Genomic DNA, 20,011 nt, shown 5'->3' with positions numbered 1-20,011 from the left:
CAGGTTCAATTCTGGTCAAGGGCACATGCTGGGATTGTGGGCTCCATCCCCAGTAGGGGTTGTGCAGGAAGCAGCCTATCAATGATTCTCTCTCATCATTGATGTTTCTATCTCTCCCTCCTGCTCTGAAATCAATTAAAAATATATGTATATGTATATGTATATGAAGAGTTTGCTATGTGCCAGGTTCTGTGTTGGAAGTAATCTAAGCAGTTAGTATCTGGGAGCTGGTTGGAATGATCATTTCGGGGAGGATTGAAAGGTGGTTTCTTGTTGTAATGATGGTGCAATTTGAATTGTTCTATTTTTCTTTGAAGGAACAGTGAGCAGAATGAGTACCTCACAGGACCAGAATGGCTTCAGTAAGAGAGAACCCCTTTTGAGGTGTCGTGATGCACAGAGAGACTTGGAGCTTGCTATTGGTGGAGTTCTCCGGGCTGAACAGCAAATTAAAGATAACTTGAGAGAGGTATGATGTGTGCTTTTCTCTTGCTGTGTCTGGACTCTTAGCACAGGCATGTTTAGAGCATGGCCAAGGGTTGGCTTCTCAGTGCCAACCAAGAAGTTTTCACCCCATGCCTTCCATGGTCGCCTGAAATGTTGACGTCTTTAATTCCAAAGGGAAATAAAGCAGATGTTAGAAGAGTTGGGAAAACTTTGTGCCAAGAGAATTAGTTCAGCATGCATTTTTGATCGCTCTTCTTTGTGGTCCCTGTGCCAAGCACTGCCATAAAAAACCCCCCAAAAACCCAAAAAACGAATGAGCAGTATATTGTTCATCTGTATCCTGGGTGCATAAAGGATGGCACAAGATCCTGTCCCCTACCATTTTTTAACTTGTTGATTGCATGGTTTTGGTGGTGGCATGGTTCTGTAAATGACCGTCAGAGTAAGCCAGAATGAAATATGTTTGTTCCATTGGCTTAATAGTATTCTTTTGGTGAGTGGGCAGACCAAGTAGGATTACATGACTTTGAAATACTTTATTATACAGAAAAAAAATGTGTTTTAAAATAGTTTTTAAAAAATATATATTTATTGATTTCAGAGAGGAAGGAAGAGAGCGAGCGAGAGAGAGATTGAGAATGAGAATCATCAATTGTGAGAGAGAATCATTGATTGGCTGCCACTTGCATGGCCCCTACTGGGGATCGAGCCCACAACCTGAGCATGTGCCCTTGACCGGAATCGAACCTGGGCCCCTTCAGTCTGCAGACTGGCACTCTATCCACTCAGCCAAACTGGCTAGGGCTAAAATAGTTTTTTAAAAATGTGGGTTCTCATTGATAATTTATAACTGTTTTGATGTTTTTCCTTAGGATTTTATATTTTCCCCTATTTGAATCAGTTTATGCTTCCAGAGACATTTACTTTACAGTTGTACTTACACTGTCTATCCTAGTGGTCTCTGGTTATTGACATATAGTGGCACATCTCTTTATCAAATTGGTCTACCATCGTCAATGGGTTGCTCATTTGCAAGGTGAGAAAAGAGATAAAGGCTAGTTATTAAGTCAATAGTCTTATTACACTTGTAAATTTATAAAACTATAGGTTTTCAAATTATATGAAAAACTGAGGGGGATCAGTATTACCTGACATATCCTTATATTTTCTCTTGATTATTTTAGTACACCCAAAATTAGCCTGGTCTCTTAGTATTGTGGGAGGATTTTAGAGCTTAGGTATACTTTTTTAGCTAGAATTCTTAAAATGGGTCCTTGGGGCTTTGGGCACACAGCCCAGAAATTATATGTACAAATTTTAGTATGTGCATTTTTCTGGGGAGATGTCATTGAATAGCCAAAAGGATTTGTGACTCCCAAAAGTTTAAGAACCTCACTGTTCAGTGGGAAATAATACTTTGGCCTTATAACAATAGTGAAGCTAATATTAATATGTATGTATTTCTTAGATCAAAGCCCAGATTCACAGCTGCATAAGCCGTCACTTGGAATGCCTTCGAAGCCGGGAGGTGTGGTTGTATGAACAGGTAGATCTCATCTATCAGCTTAAAGAGGAGACACTTCAGCAGCAGGCCCAACAGCTCTACTGGGTAAGGTGGCTGGTTTCTAGAGAAAGTCTTTCCTGTATTGTGGGTTCAGATAAAAGTTTAATCTCAAGTGCTATTTGTTAACTTGGATACATTTGGTCCTTTTTGTATCATTGTGGCAAGGTGGTTTCATTTTTCTTACAGTTACTGGGCCAGTTCAATTGTCTTATTCATCAACTGGAGTGCACCCAAAACAAAGATCTAGCCAATCAAGTGTCCGTGTGCCTGGAGAGGTAAAGACTATCTTTGCTTGTTTTGATTTTTGGCACTTTGACTTTGGTGTATTAAAAAAAAAGTCACTTTTGTAACTCATTGCACCTGTTGGATTTAACTTGACTTCTCTGTTCCTGTGATAAGATCATCTTGCTTTATATCCTATCTAATAAAAGAGTAATATGCAAATTAACCATCACTCCAACACAAGATGGCTGCCCCCATGTGGATACAAGATGGCCACCACAAGATGGCCAGCAGGAGAGGGCAGTTGGGAGGGACCAGGCCTGCAAGGGAGGGCAGTTGGGGGCGATCAAGCCTGCAAGGGAGGGCAGTTAGGGGTGACCAGGCCTGCAGGGGAGGGCAGTTAGAGGCAATCAGGCTGGCAGGGGAGCAGTTAGGCATCAATCAGGCTGGCAGGGGAGTGGTTAGGGAGTGATCAGGCTGGCAGGCAGAAGTGGTTAGGGGCAATCAGGAAGGCAGGCAGGCAAGCAGTTGGGAGCCAGCAGTCCTGGATTGTGCGAGGGATGTCCGACTGCCCGTTTAGGACCTATCCTACCGGGATTGGGTCTAAATGGGCAGTCGGACATCCCTCGAGGGGTCCCAGATTGGAGAGGGTGCAGGCTGGACTGAGAGACACCCCCCATGCACGAATTTTGTGCACCGGGCCTCTAGTATTTAATATTATACTTGGTGCATGGTTAAGTGATCTATCTTTGGTTGAGAGTCTTAGAAAAGTACCATCATTTCAGATAATTCACAATTTGGCTTTTGTTTTAGATGAAGTTGAAATAGATATTTCTTAAAAATAGCCAGATTTTATTTTATTTTTTCTCCAGACTGGGCAATTTGACCCTCAAACCTGAAGATTCGACTGTCCTACTCTTTGAAGCGGACACAACTGCTCTGCGCCAGGCCATCACTACGTTTGGGTCCCTCAAGACCATAGTGAGTAATACTGATCTCAGATGGTTCATAGTGTGCTGCTCAGGTCTGTGGCCTCACACATGGTACTAAAAACATCACATTTTAATTTGGATACTGGCTTTCTAGAGAATTTGGTGAACTTCAGAAATTTCACATTCTGATTAAGACGACAGGGCATTAGGCTGGTAGTTCTTGGGTGCGGTATTGACCCATGGATAATCTCAAGAATTCATCTGGTATTAAAACCTTTGACATATTTCTTATAAAATTTATGGCTTGAATGGTGTTTGATATAAAGAAGCAAACATGGTCTCATTTGGGTCTTGTTAAAAGTAGTAATACTACCAATTGTGAAATTTCTTGTATGATGTTACGTAGTAAATAAGAGATTTCTCAGATTTGGTAACTACTTTGTAGATCATTGAATTTAGTGTAAAGAATATTTTATAGAAATGGTAATGCTTTGCTTAGTACTTTTGAAATTTAGGAATTACAATTTCACTTTTTGGTATGAAAGTTAACATTAATAAACATGATTATTTTGCTTTTATTTTATAGCAAATTCCTGAGCAGTTGATGGCTCATGCTAGCTCATCTAATATTGGGCCCTTCATGGAGAAAAGAGGATATATCCCATTGCTTGAGCAGGTAAAATGTAATTTTGTTTCTGATAACTGAGTGATTACTTGGCTAATATTTCTTTTGGGGTTTAAGTAAATCACTTTTATTTTTTTTGCTGGGTTAGTTTATGCAATTAAAGTCTTTGAGACTGAATGTCAAATAGAAATTTAGATGTTTAGTAGGTATTGAGTAATAGAAAGTTACTGTTACCAATCTTACCTAATAATAGACAAACATGTAAATTGACCGTAGCTCCGCTATGCCCACCAGCCAATCAGGAGTGAGTATGCAAATTAACCTGACAAAGATGACGGTTTATTTGCATACACAGGTGCTGAGTGGCGGGGCGGGGGGGGGCAGCGTTCCGCCCCACCCCCAGTCTCTCAGGGCCTCTGGGCAGCGTGGTCAGGGCCCGAGCGGAGATAGGCGGCTCCGGGGGCTGGGTGGGAGTGGAAAGGCGGTGCCGGCAGCCAGGAGCCAGGGAAAGGAAGGCCTATTTTAGCATGAATCTTCATGCATTGGGCTTCTAGTTAGTTCATAAGAAATTATCATCAGCCCTTGCCAGTTTAGATCACTGGACAAAACATTGGCCTGTGTAGTGAAGGGTCCAGGGTTTGATTCTAGTCCAGGGCATGGACCTCAGTTGGAGGCTTCATATCTCCAGCCTTGGTTGGGGTGCATGCGGGAGGCAAACAATCAATGTTTCTCTCACATGGATGTTTCTCTCTGTCTCTCCCCATCCCTTCCACTCTCAAAATCAATGGCAAAATTCCTCGGGTAAGGATTAACAAACAAACAAACAGAAAGTATCATTAGCTCTCTGCTTGGGTATCCTTTTCTTTTATAATTCATAGATTAGATTTACTTCTAAAGGCAATTCAAATACAGGTTTCTAGACATTGTGAGTTGAGAAGAACCCTGGAACTCAGCCGTACTACTTCATTTATAATTGTGAATATGGAGGCTTAGGGAAGTCATGTAATTTGTGAAGAGTCAGTGGCAAGCCAAGATTAGAGAGTTTAGGTCTCCTGCTTTCCTGAACTTTCTACTGCATTTGACATTCATTGTCTTGTTATGTGATTAGCAGAAGTCAGCATCCAGCACCACAGCTGTCCCTCTCAGTGAATGGCTCCTTGGAAGCAAACCGGGCAATGGTCATCCAGCTCCTTACACACCCAGCACCAATCTCCAGGACTGGCTCACTCAAAAGCAGATCTTCGAGAATAGTCAGGTGTGTTGCTGCTTTATTGTTTCTGAGGTAGATGTAGTAGTAGATGTGGTTAGTATGTTTTTGTTTAGTTTTTAGTTCTGGTCTAGAAACATGTATTTTTAATAACTTTTAATTACAATAGTGACATCTCTTTGCCATAGAAAGTTTAGTAAACAAAGAACTATATAAAGAAATACAAATAATCCCAACATGCAGAGACAATCACTGTAACATTTATTTATATACTTCACTAGAGGCCCGATGCACGGATTCATGCACTAGTTGGGATCTCTCACCCTGGCCTGCGCCCTCTCACAATACGGGACCTCTGGGGTATGTTGGACTGCTGGTTTCAGCCCGATCCCTGCAGCAGGGCCAAAACCGGCAGTCCGACATCCCCTGAAGGCTGTAGTAGTGTGCAAAGCGGCAGGTGGCCAGGGAGATGCCTGAGCCCGGGCAGGCCGCTCTGCTCATCCCAGCCCTGCTGCGCCTGCTGCTGCTCAGTAGTGCTGCCACAGAGGCTGGGGAGGTGGGAGAGGCTGGTGCGCCTGCAGCTGCGCTCACCAGCCATGAGCCTGGCATCTTCAACTGAGCAGCGCTCCCACTGTGGGAGCGCACTGACCACCAGTGGGCGGCTCCTGCATTGAGTGTCTGCCCCCTGGTGGTCAGTGCACATCATAGCGACCAGTTGTTAAATCGTTCAGTTGACTGGTTGCTTAGGCTTTTATATATAGATTTTTCTATGCACACATATACTTAAAAAATTTATTCTATAAGTCCTGTTTTGGCTATTAGATTTTTTTTTCACTAATAGAGCATGAATATATTTCTGTCACTTAATTTCTTCCATAAAATCCTTAATAGAATATGTTTCATTGATTGGCTATAATTTAATCTCTAGGTTTTCTTTAGTGGGGGGGAATATAAACAAAGTTCCTCTAAACATTCAGGAGCTAATTCTTTGTTAGTTCCTTAGGAGAAAATTCCTAGAAATGGCATTCTTAGATTACAGTTTTAGATACATATTACCAACTTGGCTTTCTAGGAAATTGATATCAATTTATATTCCCCCCAGCAGAATATGGATTGTATTTGCTTCCCTGAAACTTCTCTAAGAGTAGTTACTTATAAGTGTTTTTGTGAATTTGACACAAAATAAGTTTTGTTTAAGGAAATTGAGTATTTTTCCTGTTTATTAGCCTCTTTCTATGATTTGCATAAGTATATCTTTTACTCACTTTTGTCTTTATTCATAGAGGCATGTTATGTTGAACTAATTTTTCTATTTATGCTACAAATGCTTTCTCTTAGTTTGCCTTTAATATTTTTCAGTTTTTTAAATTGCAGAAAATATTTTTTATGTACTCAAATATTTTATTATTGCAACAGAGAAATCCCTTTTCTCTGTATACTTAAATTTAGAAACACTAGGCAATGTAGTAAATAGGCAAATGGAACTGTTATCATTGAATCCCAAAGCACTCATAATGTTCTGGTGAACTAATATTGTGTACTTTCTGCTTAGACTTCCTCCAGAACCTGCAGTGTCTTTAGTAATGTCTGGGGCAACCTAAAGGGCTTGGAAAACTGGCTCCACAAGAGCCAACAACAAGAAGTTCCTGAAAAACCACGTTACGAAAAGGGTAACAGCTGTTCTACCACCAGCTCATGCTCCGTTGATACTGAAAAGGTTGAAGATCCAGAGCTTCTTGATCAAGATGAGATGAATCTTTCTGATTGGCTGTTGACTGACCAGGACTCTCCAAAGCTGGAGAAACCTGGGAATGGCAGCTGTGAAACCAGTGAGAAGTTTAAGCTCCTGTTCCAGGTGTTCCACGAGTCCTACAATGTGAACGATTGGCTTGTCAAGTCCGATTCCTGTACCAATTGTCGGGGTAACCAGCCCAAAGGTGTGGAGATTGAAAACCTGGGCAATCTGAAGTGCCTGAATGACCACAGTGAGGCCAAGAAACCCTTGTCCACCCCCAGCATGGTTATTGAGGATTGGCTTGTCCGGAACCATCAGGACCCATATAAAGTAGAGGAGGTCTGCAAAGCCAATGAGCCCTGTACAAGCTTTGCAGAGTGTGTGTGTGATGAAAATTGTGAGAAGGAAGCTGTGTCTAAGTGGCTGCTGGAGAAAGAAGGAAAGGATAAAAATGGTATGCCTGCAGAACCAAAACCTGAATCAGAGAAGCATCCAGATTCCCTGAATGTGTGGCTCTGTCCTTCCAGGAAAGAGGCAGCAGAACAAGCTAAAATATCAAAGGCAATGGCTCCTTCCAAAATTGCTGATTCCTTCAAAATGATAAGGAACAGTTCCTTGTCAGAGTGGCTCATCATACCCTCATGCAAAGAAGGACATCCCAAAGATAGAGCTGGCAAACAAAAGCTTATGAGTCCGGTGGCCACTTCCTGGTGTCCCTTTAATACAGCTGACTGGGTCTTGCCAGGAAAGAAGACAGGAAACCTCAGTCAGTTATCCTCAGGAGAAGACAAGTGGCTACTACGAAAGAAGGCCAAGGTGGGCAGACATCAAAATAGCACCATTTGAAATATATTTAACAGGTTTTTACTTCCTTAATCCCAAACCTTGCAAATGGCCCAGATCCTTAAACATGTTAAGTTAAATTTTGCTTAAGTATTGATTTTGGTGCAATGTTAGCAACAGAATGGAGGATCTGTGAATATTCAGACGAAAGTTTTTGTGCATTCTCCAGGTCCACAATCCCCATCCTGCAGGGGGAAAATACACAAAAAACACCAACCTGTTTTATTGCTATTTATGGGAAAAAATTTAGGGGCAGAGGAAACAATTGTCACCTTTGCTCTTATTAGAGAGAATGCCCAACATTTACATTATTCCTTATAGACACTGTATTATTGGGAAGATTATTTGTAGCAACCCATCTTTTTGTCTTGCAGGAAGTATTACTTAATTCACCCCTGCAGGAGGAACATAACTTCCCCCCAGAACATAACTATGCCCTCCCAGCAGTTTGTGATCTCTTTGCCTGTATGCAGCTTAAAGTTGATAAAGAAAAGTGGCTATATCGAACTCCTCTACAGGTGGGTACACACCAATCGTCTACATCAGGGGTCCTCAAACTTTTTAAACAGGGGGCCAGTTCACTGTCCCTCAGACCGTTGGAGGGCCAGACTATAGTTTAAAAAAAACTATGAACAAATTCCTATGCACACTGCACCTATCTTATTTTGAAGTAAAAAAACAAAACGGCAAAAACACCCGCATGTGGCCCGCGGGCCGTAGTTTGAGGACGCCTGGTCTACATATTAGATTTTACAGCTTATATTTTCTTATATATAAACTCGTACTTTGCCAATTAAACCAGATTCATATTAATGGAATGAATATTAGGCAAATGAGGGGTGGGGGAGAGGGAGATAATAAAATTTCATGTATTTCACTTGAACTTGCTTTATGAAATAACTAGTACATATTTGAAAGTGGCATTTTAAGATAATAATGTAGTTGTAATTTTTAGAACCTGTGTGGATTCAAATAGCTTATTGAGAAATGAGTGAGCTTTTAAGGTGGGGAGAAATGTTTATATGCTACAGTGAAGTGATTGTTTATCTGTGGACCTTTCTTTACAGATGTGAAGGAATGGATTACTAGAATCAAGCAACTTTTCTGCAAATCATCACATTTCCATGAGCCGAGTGACTGCAGCTTGCCAAATCATAGTGTTTCTGGGTGACCAGCCAGTTTAGTTCCTTTCCTGCCTAATTTTGAACTAGTGAAATGTCATCACTTACGAATTACTGTGTAAAAGAAAAAGGCTGTTGATTCTGAGATGATTCAGTTTCTTCTTACAATTCACCCCTACACTAGAAAGAAACACAGTATCTTGGTGGATATTTCTTTCATAAGCCTCCATGGCTCCTTAGATTGTGTTATTAGTATATTAAAACTGTAGTTTTAAAAATGAAAGAGTTCTATAATCAAGTTGATTTAAAGCTAGTCAACTTCCTTAACCTTTTGGTTACCCTTCTTTAGATGCTTTCCTTGCTGTGGATTTTTTCCATTAGTGGTGGAAGTCATTATTTCTTCTGTTTAAGTAATATATAGCAGATTTCACACAACCTTGAAAACAGAGATTTTTTTTTCGTTTTTTTGTAAACCAAAATGTGTGCCAACATCTTGGCAATTTTTGACATTAATTACAAAACATTTAGCCCACGGGTCAGATTCTACATTTTCTTTTGGAAGAAATTAAGCTACTGCAAATTTTGTCTTTATTTCCTTAAGTGTTATTAAATTATCTAGTGAGCTCTTCTAGAAAAGCTCAAAATTGCTTTAAGATAATATTCTGGGTAATCCTATTTGAAAATATTCTGAAGAAATGCAAGCAAAAGAACCCCAGTGCCGATTAATCAGAGAGCAAAAGGCAAAACATGTTGGAAATATAGTGCTTGAACTATCCATTATCCTAAGGGTTGTTTATTGGTGTATCCTGTGTAAATGGAAGTTGAGCTTGACATTGACACTTGGTGCTTTTAACTAGGGATAAATTAAATGTCCTTACTGCAAGCAGTGTACCTGGTACCTTTACCTCTAAAAGTGCAGTGAGCAGGCTGTTCGGAACACTTGTGCCTTGGGGTGTTTATTGAAGCTTTATGAAAACTGGTGTTTTCTCAAAATCCTTAAAGTCATGCCTACGATTTAAAGTTTCTCTGTAGGAGAGAGGTGGGAATTATGTTTTTAAATTCTTTGATATAGCAGCTTTCCAGGCTTCTAAACTAAGCCACTCAACTTACCCTGGTATATGGTATTGGAAATACTTTTAAAGTGTGTGATGTTGTCATCTAGAAAGCCCTTTTGGGGAAATTTCAGTCTTAACAGTGTCATTTGCCATACAGCTTCATTGGAATTCTTGAACCATGGCTGGAAAAAGCCCTCTATTATTTTGTCTTCCCCCAAATTCCATTTAAAACTTTAATAAAGGTGGTGGGTAAAAACTTAAGGAGCCTTTCCATTTTAGGTTGCAGGAAACTGTAGTTTTTGAGGTTTAACACTGTGTATTCCTAAATTTACATTAATCACTTTGTTAATTAGTATGTAAAAGTCTTTTGCATTGATGCATTTTGTACTTTCCTCCATTAAAAGTCTAACAGCCATAGTTGTGTGTATTTGTAACAGTACCTTGTAACAAAATATTCTATCACATGTAAATGTGATAACCTTTGGTTAGTAGTACACTGATAACAAAAATTTTTATATTCAATAAAATATCTGTATTTTATGAATCTTAAATTAGCAAGAACAGGTATGCTGCTACTAACTTCCATTTTCAGTCTGTTGCTCCAAACTCTTCATGTTACTCCTTTTAATTTTCAATCTGCTAAAACTTTCTGCCAAATCCCTCCTTATTAGATGCATCCAAAAAGGCCCCACTTTTTCAAGTCACAACTACCAGTTGTTTAGAATTTATTGTGTATATGTATAATCTGCAGTGCAATTTTATATTTTCATATATAGATACTAGAAATAACTTGCCTTTATTTCCTTTCACTTTCCCAAGGCTTCCTTAAAAACGTAAGACTCTTATCTGTTACATCTCTTTTTCTAACTATCCCCAGAAAGGGGGTGAGTTAATATATACATAATTAAGCATGACCACTGGACAGGTGGTTCTAGCACACTACTCCAATGGCATAATGTTTAATCGGAAGTATCCTGAGGTTAGTGTCAACTCTATTGGAGGAAAATCTTAGCCCATCTGTTAATACTGCCAGTAACCCTTCATTTCAACACAAACATGAAAAAAATGCTAAGGGTAAATTTCACTTTAAAATCAGAAAGATGTTTTTAAATGGAAACACCCACTATGTTTACATTGGAGTGGACTTTGGTTTTTCACACTTTATTGGGAATACAAGGCAATCTTACAGTCTTGGATCATTAAATGAACAAACATGGTGATATAGTACTGACAACAAGAATGACCTGAATGATGGGAGTAAGTGGTTTTCCAGTTCAGGAGGTAACAAAGAGAACAGGTGCAAGATCTTGAAAAAGAACCATATTACTCAGCCACCAAAGGGTTTTGGCTTCAACTCACTAATGGCTGGAAGGAGAGCCAGTCTAGTCAACCATCTTCATCACAGCAATTCGGAAATCTGCACAATTTTTCAAACTATTTGTAGGTACAGGAGAGAACTCCGGACTGACTCATAAATTGTTCTGGATGACTACTGAAGTGTCCTCTAGTCAAAGTTGGCAGAATCTTCAGAGTGACTGTTGCAGCAAGGAGCCCTTCATGTGCTCCCAGTTGTTATATAGTGCATAGAGGCTAGTAAGTGTCAGTCCTGCTAGACCACCTCGTGCTGCCCCTCGCAGACCACCTGGGGGGGAGAGAGAGAGATTTGTATTGCATAGTGTCCTAGCACCAAAGGATTAAACGAGTATCAAGATTGAGACATAGCATTCATGTTTATAAAGACTCCATCCCAAGTGGAGAGTAAAAGTTTTAAAAATGATATAATAAACCAATCAGGAGATAAATGACCTGTTTAATATACACACTATATTTCATATTTAAAATATTTTTCAATGTCACAATTTTTACATAAGATAATCAGCATTAACAATTTCTTGACTTCTCAATCTGACTTGTTCTTACAATACTTTTAAAGATTATGCTTATCATTGAAGTCCCAGCCAGATAAAGTATTTCCTGCTAATATAGACTACACAGGCAATGTCAACTGACTTAAGGCAGTGATACAGACAAGGCGACAATCTTTGGAAATAGTGAGCAGCCTTTGGACTCTGCACATGTTCTGAAAATACTAACTAAAGATTCAAGCAGTGGTAAGAAGTGGCTGTAACGAAGCTTTGAGTTAGGTGCTGGAGAAGCACCACTCCCTGCCCCCCATTCCTTCACTGATGAGTCAGAATCTCCTACAGCTGCTGAGCAATGAGGCTTTTAGCGTCCTCACACTAGTTGAAAACATTCAAGGGTTAGACTATTTTTGCTTAACAAAATATTTTTTGTGTTGAAAAGGATCAGCAAGATATTTTGTTTGAAATGCAGAAACAAAAATGTTTCAACTAGTTATTTGACAAGAGCCCCCAAGTCTACCAAGACAAATGGGAGGTACCAAAAGTAACTTCAGTATTGGATGTTTTTCACAGTTTCGGAAACAAGTAGGGACCATAAACTTCAGGCAGCTACTTCTGCACCTATGCAGTATTTTTTTCAAGTTGTGTCAGGAAAGCAAAGGGAATGGAGCTGCAATCCAGTGATTACCTTACTGAGGGCTGAGACGGTAAATTCTGTGAAATTCAGTGATGTTGCCAAATTCACTTCCACCATTTCTGCAGTGAATGTCCTGCCAGATGGTTTCAGCTGATAGATCAAATGGCCACTCCTTCCAGCAGCCTCTCTAGTCTGAAGAGTTCTGATAGCTGACCTGCTCATTAGGCTTCCACTCTGAAACGCCCTAATTATCTCTCTTAAACAGACCCAAACAGAAACTGCATACACAACATCTATAAATGGATGTCAAATATGGGGAGGGGGAAGAGTCGGAAATATCAAAAAAATTTAATAGATATCTCCTTTAAGTCCAGATCTCTATATTATCTTCCTATAGTTAGACTAGGCATTGCAGTTTAATTTGCAACTGTATTCAATGTGGTTGAAACAGAAGTAATGTACACTCAATCTGCTAATTTAAAACAATCTCAGTTTAATAAGGACCTATAAATTATCTTTGTTAATAAAAATTTCTATGTGCTGAAAGTGAACTATAATTAGACCAATTTCCTAAAATGGAAAAAACTACAAAGTACAGGAGAATAAAAACTAAGCTACCTGCAAGATCACTATGGCTCAGTTACTAAACCGGAACTTTTGAGTATAATGAGGGTTCTCTGAAACAGATTACATAATTTAATACTCGAACCATTCTGAGTCAACACAAAGCGAAAGCTAAGGTGGCCTCACTGCTGTTTATTAGAAAAATGATGGCTGGCAAGTAACTGAAAGCACCATAATATTTGCAGACACTCTTTCCTGAATCAAACATTCAGGCTAACTTCCCTGGACCTTTAGTAGATTGCAGACCCAGAGCTCTGAAGTCTGCCTGCGGGCTTGGAAATAGCTGCAAACTGCCTGCCAGTTGGCCCACTGCTTTGAGTACCTTAACGTAGTTTCTACCTGGCCCCTTTGGAAAGATTTTTACACTAGTTTTCAGCCATCCAATGAACCTCCTGGGCATGGACACTGGGGTAACAATGAAACCGGAAGGCTTTCCGATCTTTGGGCATTAATAGCATACTAAGTATTCATAAAGAACAACTTATCCCCAGAAAGCTTTCTACTTTCTGACCAAAATAAAACAAACTTAGTTCAAATCAATTAAGTTACTTCTGTGAAGACTAGAAAAAAATTATTTCCAGCAAGGAAACACCAAAAATATGCAGTGTTTGATTTACTAAGCACAGTTAATCCTTCTCTAGGCTAGCCTTTTATCATGTACCAGCCATGTTTTAGTTTTAACACTTACCACTAATTTTAGAGTTTTCCAACTGGTTGATCTGTTAAAAGTTTGGGGACCTTGGCTTTAGGCTTTCTGTAATCAAAACAACTTCTGGCTATCTAAGCACAGGAAGTTGATTAGCACATAACTTGTTTTGAACACAGAGTAATCAAATAAGGCCAACGGTCGGTGTCTGTAAAGCACAACAAACATGAGACATGTTTCACAGATTTACCTTCCATCTTTTGGATCCTTACACAACTCTTCCAGCGAGGGCAAATATTCCTTCTAATCCCGGGGAAATGAGGCCCAGAATCTTTAATGCCTTTTGGGAGGCAGAGAGCTGGCTAGTGGCAGAGCTTATATATTGAACTGACAATGACTTTAGAGCAAGAATTGGCAAATTTTTCTTAAAATGGACAGAAAAATATTTTAGGTTCTGAGGGACCAAAGGCTATTAAGCGGTACTGATAGAAGTATTTAAAATGTAACTTAAAAAAAAAGTAACGCATAAGGAACAGACAGGCATCTGGCAAACAGGAACTGGTGGCCCCTGCTTCCGAGGAACAACCTTACCTACACACTGAGATGGCTACTAAACACCATTCAAAATTTTTTTTTGCATGAACTTGACAATTGTTTTGTATTACTTTAAAAAATTGTGGTAAAATATATGTAACATGGTTATTTACCATAAGTGTCCAGTTCAGTAGCATTAAAGTACACTGGCAATGCTGTGCTACCACCATCATCCATCTCCAGAGAACTTTCATCTTGCAAAACTGAAACTCTGTGCCTACTAAACTGTCTCTCTCCACCTCACTCCCAAAGTAATGCCTAATTTTTATGTTGATACATCTTTACTCACTTTTGTTTTTATCGAAGTAGTCCAATACATAATTTTAAAAGTCAAGATAGCACTAAAAGACTTTCGTTATGCACAATAGTCTGGTGTAGTCCCATCCTCACCTTAATTCCCTGTTCCCTAATTCTTTGTCTTTATCTTCATGACTAGAGGCCTGGTGCACGAAATTAGTGCGGGGGGGGGGGGGGGGGGGGAGGTGTCCCTCAGCCCAGCCTGCACCCTCTCCAATCTGGGATCCCTCTCACAATCCAGGACTGCTGGCTCCCAACTGCTTGCCTGCCTGCCTTCCTGATTGCCCCTAACCACTCCCCTGCCAGCCTGATTGACGCCTAACTGCTCCCCTGCCAGCCTGTTTGCCTCTAACTACCCTCCCCTGCAGGCCCGGTCGCCCCTAACTGCCTCCCTTGCAAGCTTGATCACCCCCAACTGCCCTCCCTTGCAGTCCTGGTCCCTCCCAACTGCCCTCCGCTGCTGGCCATCTTGTGTCCATATGAGCACAGTCATCTTTGACCACATGGGGGCAGCCATCTTGTGTTGAAGGGATGGTCAATTTGCATATTATTCTTTTATTAGATAGGATTCTAAAGAACATGACTATCGTCCTAGTTGGTTTGGCTCAGTGGATAGAGGACCATTGGCCCGTGGACTGAAGGGTGCTGGATTCGATTCTGGTCAAGAGCACATACCTCGGTTGCAGGCTTGATCCCCAGCCCTTGTGGTTGTGCTTATAGGAGGCAACCAATTGATCTCTCTCTCTCTCACATGGATGTTTCTCTGTCTCTCCACCTCCCTGTCACGCCCTCTAAAAATCAATGGAGCCCAGCTGGCGTGGCTCAGTGGTTGAGTGTAGACCTATGAACCAGGCGGTCACACTGATGAAATGAGGGAATAGTGAGAAAAAGACAGAAATCAAAGGTGACTGGGTCACTGGAGGCTGTTTCCTGTTTCCCTGTTTTTTTCTCTTTGCTGTTAGAGAGTGGAATCGATGTATGACTTTGGATAGCAGAGACTAACTTGGCTGTGCTTCCCCCAGCAGTCTCACCCCTCTCTTCCATGCGATCCCAGTTCTTCTGTGCAACACTAAACTATCTCAGCTGTTTTTGACTCCCCATATTACTGTGTCCCTTTAGGACTATTTTCACAGATCCTTAGTCTTTTTCGAGGGGGCTTTTCTGTGGGTGGTAGCGAGTGTCCCAGACTCTTTCAGAATCTTATGGAAGTTTTAGAGGGTTTATCAACCCTGAGTGAACACCTCCTGGTATAAACTTTGTACTTTAACTCTCTATGGAAGTTACAAACAATTTAAGGTTTATAAGTAAAAATAAATGCTGGTATTTAGGAGGTAAGATTAACAGATGTCCAGTTAAGCCAAATTCTTTACTGTGGCCTATGAAGCTCTATCTGCTCCATGATTTGGTCCCTTGCCATTTTTATGACCCCAGATTCAAATACTCCTCCCAATGCCTTTGAACTCATGCTTCAGGTCCTTTACCTAAATCACTCCCTCGACTCCCACCTCACATACTCCCTCGACTCCCACCTCACATACTCCCTCATGCGTCAGTCTTTGTTCGAACATCACCTTCTCCTTGAAGTGAGTCTCAAAAGCCTTGGGACATACAGTTTTTCATGTATGCCTTAGTTCGCTGTAGAATAAACTGCCAAATGTTAGATTACTTGAGTAAAGGATCTACATATTTTAAATATTAATAACTAATGCCAAATTTCTCTTCAAAACACTTGCTTATCTTTTGCCAATATTAAATGCCATCTACCATCACCTTATTTAAGCCAGTTGGTGAAAAGTATTATTGTAATGTTTTCTTTTAGTTTTCCTGGCTGCTTATGAGACTGAACCACTTCTATCATTTAGCAGTCATTTGTATTTCCCCCTGAAGTGTCTGACATATCCTTAACTCCATTTTTTTTATTTGAGTGATTTGTTGAAATGTTTTATATATTACGGCAGTTAGCCCTTTGCCTACTTTACATGTTACATGCATTTTTATTTGCTGGAACAATGCTGATGCCAGTAACAGAAACAAAGAAGTCATCAAGAGGCTCCTCCTTTTAACACATAGAAATTTTATTTTGAAGGACTGGCATTCATGGGGATCCAGCCTGCAACCCAGGCATGTGCCCTTGACCGGAATCGAACCTAGAACCCTTCAGTCTGCAGGCTGACGCTCTAGCCACTGAGCCAAACTGGCTAGGGCAAAATTTAAAAAATAAATTTTAATAATAACTGATGACAATTGCTTAATTTGATTAACTGGATTTGTGTATCTTTTTACTTCTGTTTAGTTGGGGGGGGGGGGTAAGGTGAAAAAAAGCATAGAAGGGATAAATGATGATGGAAAAAAAGAAAATAAAATTGCCCTGGTCAGTGTCACTCAGTGGTTAGAGCACCTGCTTGTGCTCCAAAGGGTCCAAGTTTTGACTCCTGGTCAAGGGCACGTACCTGGATTGCAGGTTGGATCCCCGGGCCAGGTCGGGGCACATGTGGGAGGCAACCTATTGATGTGTCTCTCTCACATTGATGTTTCTCTCTCTCCCTCCTTCCCTCTCTCTAAAAGTCAATGGAAAAAATATCCTTGGGTGAGGATTAACAAAATAAAATAAAATGAAAAAGAAAAAAATTTTTAAAATATATTTTGATTTTTTACAGAGAGGAAGGGAGAGGGATAGAGAGTTAGAAACATCAATGAGATATCGATCAGCTGCCTCCTGCACAACTCCTACTGGGGATGTGCCTGCAACCAAGGTACTTGCCCTTGACTGGAATCGAACCTGGGACCTTTCAGTCCATAGGCCGATGCTCTATCCACTGAGCCAAACCAGTTAGGGCAAAATGAAAAAACTTTTTAAAAATATATTATTGATTTTCAGAGAGGAAGGGAGAGGGAGAGATAGAAACATCAATGATAAGAATCTTTGATCGGCTGCCTCCTGCACGCCCTACACAGGGGATAGACCCTGCAACCCAGGCATGTGCCCTTGACCGGAATCGAACCTATGATCCTTCAGTCCTCAGGCTGATGCTCTATCCATTGAGCCAAACCGGCTAGGGCAAAATTTAAAAAATAGAAAAAAATATCATATCCGAATTATTACTTTAAAAAGTATCCTCTTGACCCTGTAGGGTCGATCAGTTGGTTGGAGTGTCGTCATACACCAAAAAAGTTGCAGGTTCAAACCGCAGTCGGTGCGTATGGGAGGCAACTGATAGATGTTTCTTTCTCCCTTCCTCTATCTAAAATCAATAAACATATACTTGGGTGAGGATTTAAAAAAATTAGCCTCTTTCTGGTGTGACAATGTTAGGGGCAGAAATAGAATATTGGAAAGTATAAGACATATTCATCAAGCTTTGTTAACCATGATGGTTTTGTTCTGATTAGAAAGCACGTTTTCACTTGGCTGGGAATTGTACGCCCTGGGACACGGGAGCTAATGGAATGCAGTCCAACCTCCTGTCCCAAGAACTGCCTATTGTTATGGAAAGATTTATAATCTGGGCCTGTAGGCACCTGTTCTTTACAACCCCAGCCCCTAATACCTACAATCTGGTCCCGGGCCGCCCACCCTATGCGATACTCCCCACGCCCCCCAAGCCTGCATGACCTGTAACCTGTAATGATTATCCTGGGCTCATTTTCCCATGTAATCTTTGTCCTTCTACCCAATATAAGCAGCTGGCTTATGGTAGAGGGCAGAGCTGATTTTTGTGGATGACCTGCTGCTCTCCCATAATGCTGGCAGTACTGGAATAAACGCTTATATGATTCAACCCTGTTTCTGCTTAATTGGCTGAAGTAGTGACAGGCAGCCCAGACTCCTTGACTGTCTGGTCACAATGGCACATTTTCTCATGTAGTATTTTCCTCATAATTTTTCTTTTTACTAAGTAGCTGCAAAAGTACTAATTTTGTACTAAAGTGGCTACATTGGATCATACTCCTTTCATTCTAAAATCCTTCCCCCCCTTTTTAACACATTTATTATTATTTTATACCAGAGGCCTGATGCACGAAATTCCTGCAAGGGGCTCCAAGGGCCGGGGCTGCTCTTCGTCTGGCCGTCCAGTCTAATTAGCATATTACGCTTTTATTATTATAGATGTGTGTGTGTGTGTGTGTGTGTGTGTGTATAGTATAGAGTTGATTTCAGAGAGAAAGGGAGATGGAGAGATAGAAACATCAACGATGAATCATTGATTGGGTGCCTCCTGCACAACCCTTATGGAGGATTGAGTCCACAACCCGGGCATGTGCCCTTGACCGGAATAGAACCTGGGCCCCTTCAGTCCACAGGCCGACGCTCTATCCACTGAGCCAAACCGGTTAGGGCTAAAGTCCTTCCTTTTTTTTTTTTTTTTTAATTCTATTTGGAAGAGTACACTGGGGATTGGAAATAATTCAGGTCAGCAGGAATTAGCCATTCCCTAAATGTAAAATTCCTCCCCTAACAGTTTATGCTGCTCTAGACTAGAGTGCCCAAATTCTTTTTCAAATCTGAAAGCTGAAGTTACACATTTGCATTCCTGCCACACAACCAATAACAGACACCAATCTGCCTCTGCGGAGGCAGGGACGGGAAGCAATGTTGGAATTTTGGTTCAGCAGATCATTTACTTCCTCTATGTCCACAACCGAAAGGGAGCTGCAACCAACCCATCACCTGACAGAATTAATGGATAATCTTTTTTGCTTTTTCTCTTTGGAGCCAAGGGCTTTCCATTCCATAATTTATGTGGAAGCTGTCCCGAGCTACTACTGCAAGGAAGTGTGTGACACAGAAAAGAGGCTACCGTTCCTTTTGATAACATCAAGTATTCAGCCTTTTCCTTCCTCTTTTTTAAACATGCATAATGCCTTACATTAGAACTTGCATTCGTCTATTCAGAACTGCTCCTAACACAGGACATGCCGTAACAGCTTACTCTGAGTAAGAAAACGGAATGGTGGGGACTCAGCTCCCATGCCCACCCACCGAGGTAGAAGTGGCCCCCACTCTGCTCCAGCCATTTGCCACCACACAGTGTGAGCTTGGCGTCTTCCATTTATTCAAAAGAAGCTGGAATTCCAGATTTTTGTGAAATTTTCCGTTTTTTAAAATATTAATTTGTTATTTAAAAACCCTTTCTGGCTGAGTGCCACCTTTGTGCTCCCAATTAAAATTTAAAATTCTTTTGTCTGACCCTACAGATTTTCAATGTGAAAGTATTTTTAGGTTTTTAAGCTTTTTCTATGCCAAGGCAACATTTCATGGACATATTCTACCTGGAAACTGTATGTGTGTAAACACATCATAAATGGTGCAAAAAGTTGTGTGAGCTCTTAGGAATAAAATTCCAAATGCAATCTATTTCAATATAGAAAAGCCTCTCACCCTAGATATGGTAGGAAAACTTGGACTTTATAATCATGTGAGACTTCTCACATTTCTTTCTCGTAAAAATTGAACAAAAATACTACCTGATATATGTGATGAAAGAATACCTAATAAAACAGAATTGCTCAGTTAATCAAGTGTCTCAGACATAACAAAGCAATCAAGCAAAAGTGCTCTTCAGAGACAGGAGTATAGAACTTAGGCAGTTTAATAATTT

At 40.5% G+C, this 20,011-nt stretch overlaps 2 protein-coding genes across 5 annotated transcripts in view; one reads left to right on the top strand and one right to left on the bottom strand.

Moving 5' to 3' along the window:
* Nucleotides 1–10,168, top strand: part of NCOA4 (nuclear receptor coactivator 4) — a 28,212-nt gene extending 18,044 nt beyond the window's left edge. For 2 of the 3 annotated variants that reach the window (XM_028156856.2, XM_028156858.2), the window contains exons 2-10: nt 318–469; nt 1,916–2,056; nt 2,198–2,286; nt 3,106–3,214; nt 3,752–3,841; nt 4,899–5,045; nt 6,550–7,548; nt 7,950–8,093; nt 8,643–10,168. In XM_028156856.2, coding sequence (XP_028012657.2) covers nt 332–469; nt 1,916–2,056; nt 2,198–2,286; nt 3,106–3,214; nt 3,752–3,841; nt 4,899–5,045; nt 6,550–7,548; nt 7,950–8,093; nt 8,643–8,648 — 1,863 coding nt within the window. In that variant the 5' untranslated portion in view covers nt 318–331 and the 3' untranslated portion in view covers nt 8,649–10,168. The remainder of the gene's footprint in view (nt 1–317; nt 470–1,915; nt 2,057–2,197; nt 2,287–3,105; nt 3,215–3,751; nt 3,842–4,898; nt 5,046–6,549; nt 7,549–7,949; nt 8,094–8,642) is intronic. The other variant, XM_008149145.3, reaches the window with a different exon arrangement.
* A 723-nt stretch (nt 10,169–10,891) lies between these two features.
* The window catches only part of LOC103292834 (mitochondrial import inner membrane translocase subunit Tim23), a 36,046-nt gene continuing 26,926 nt past the window's right edge, over nt 10,892–20,011 (bottom strand). For both annotated transcript variants that reach the window (XM_054729275.1, XM_054729276.1), the window contains one exon: nt 10,892–11,393. In XM_054729275.1, the coding sequence (XP_054585250.1) occupies nt 11,278–11,393 (116 nt within the window). In that variant the 3' untranslated portion in view covers nt 10,892–11,277. The remainder of the gene's footprint in view (nt 11,394–20,011) is intronic.

The sequence above is a fragment of the Eptesicus fuscus genome, chromosome 17 (genome assembly GCF_027574615.1).
Source record: "Eptesicus fuscus isolate TK198812 chromosome 17, DD_ASM_mEF_20220401, whole genome shotgun sequence".
NCBI lineage: Eukaryota > Metazoa > Chordata > Mammalia > Chiroptera > Vespertilionidae > Eptesicus > Eptesicus fuscus.
Note: the sequence above shows the minus strand (reverse complement) of the source record. Positions and strands in the feature narration are given on the sequence as shown.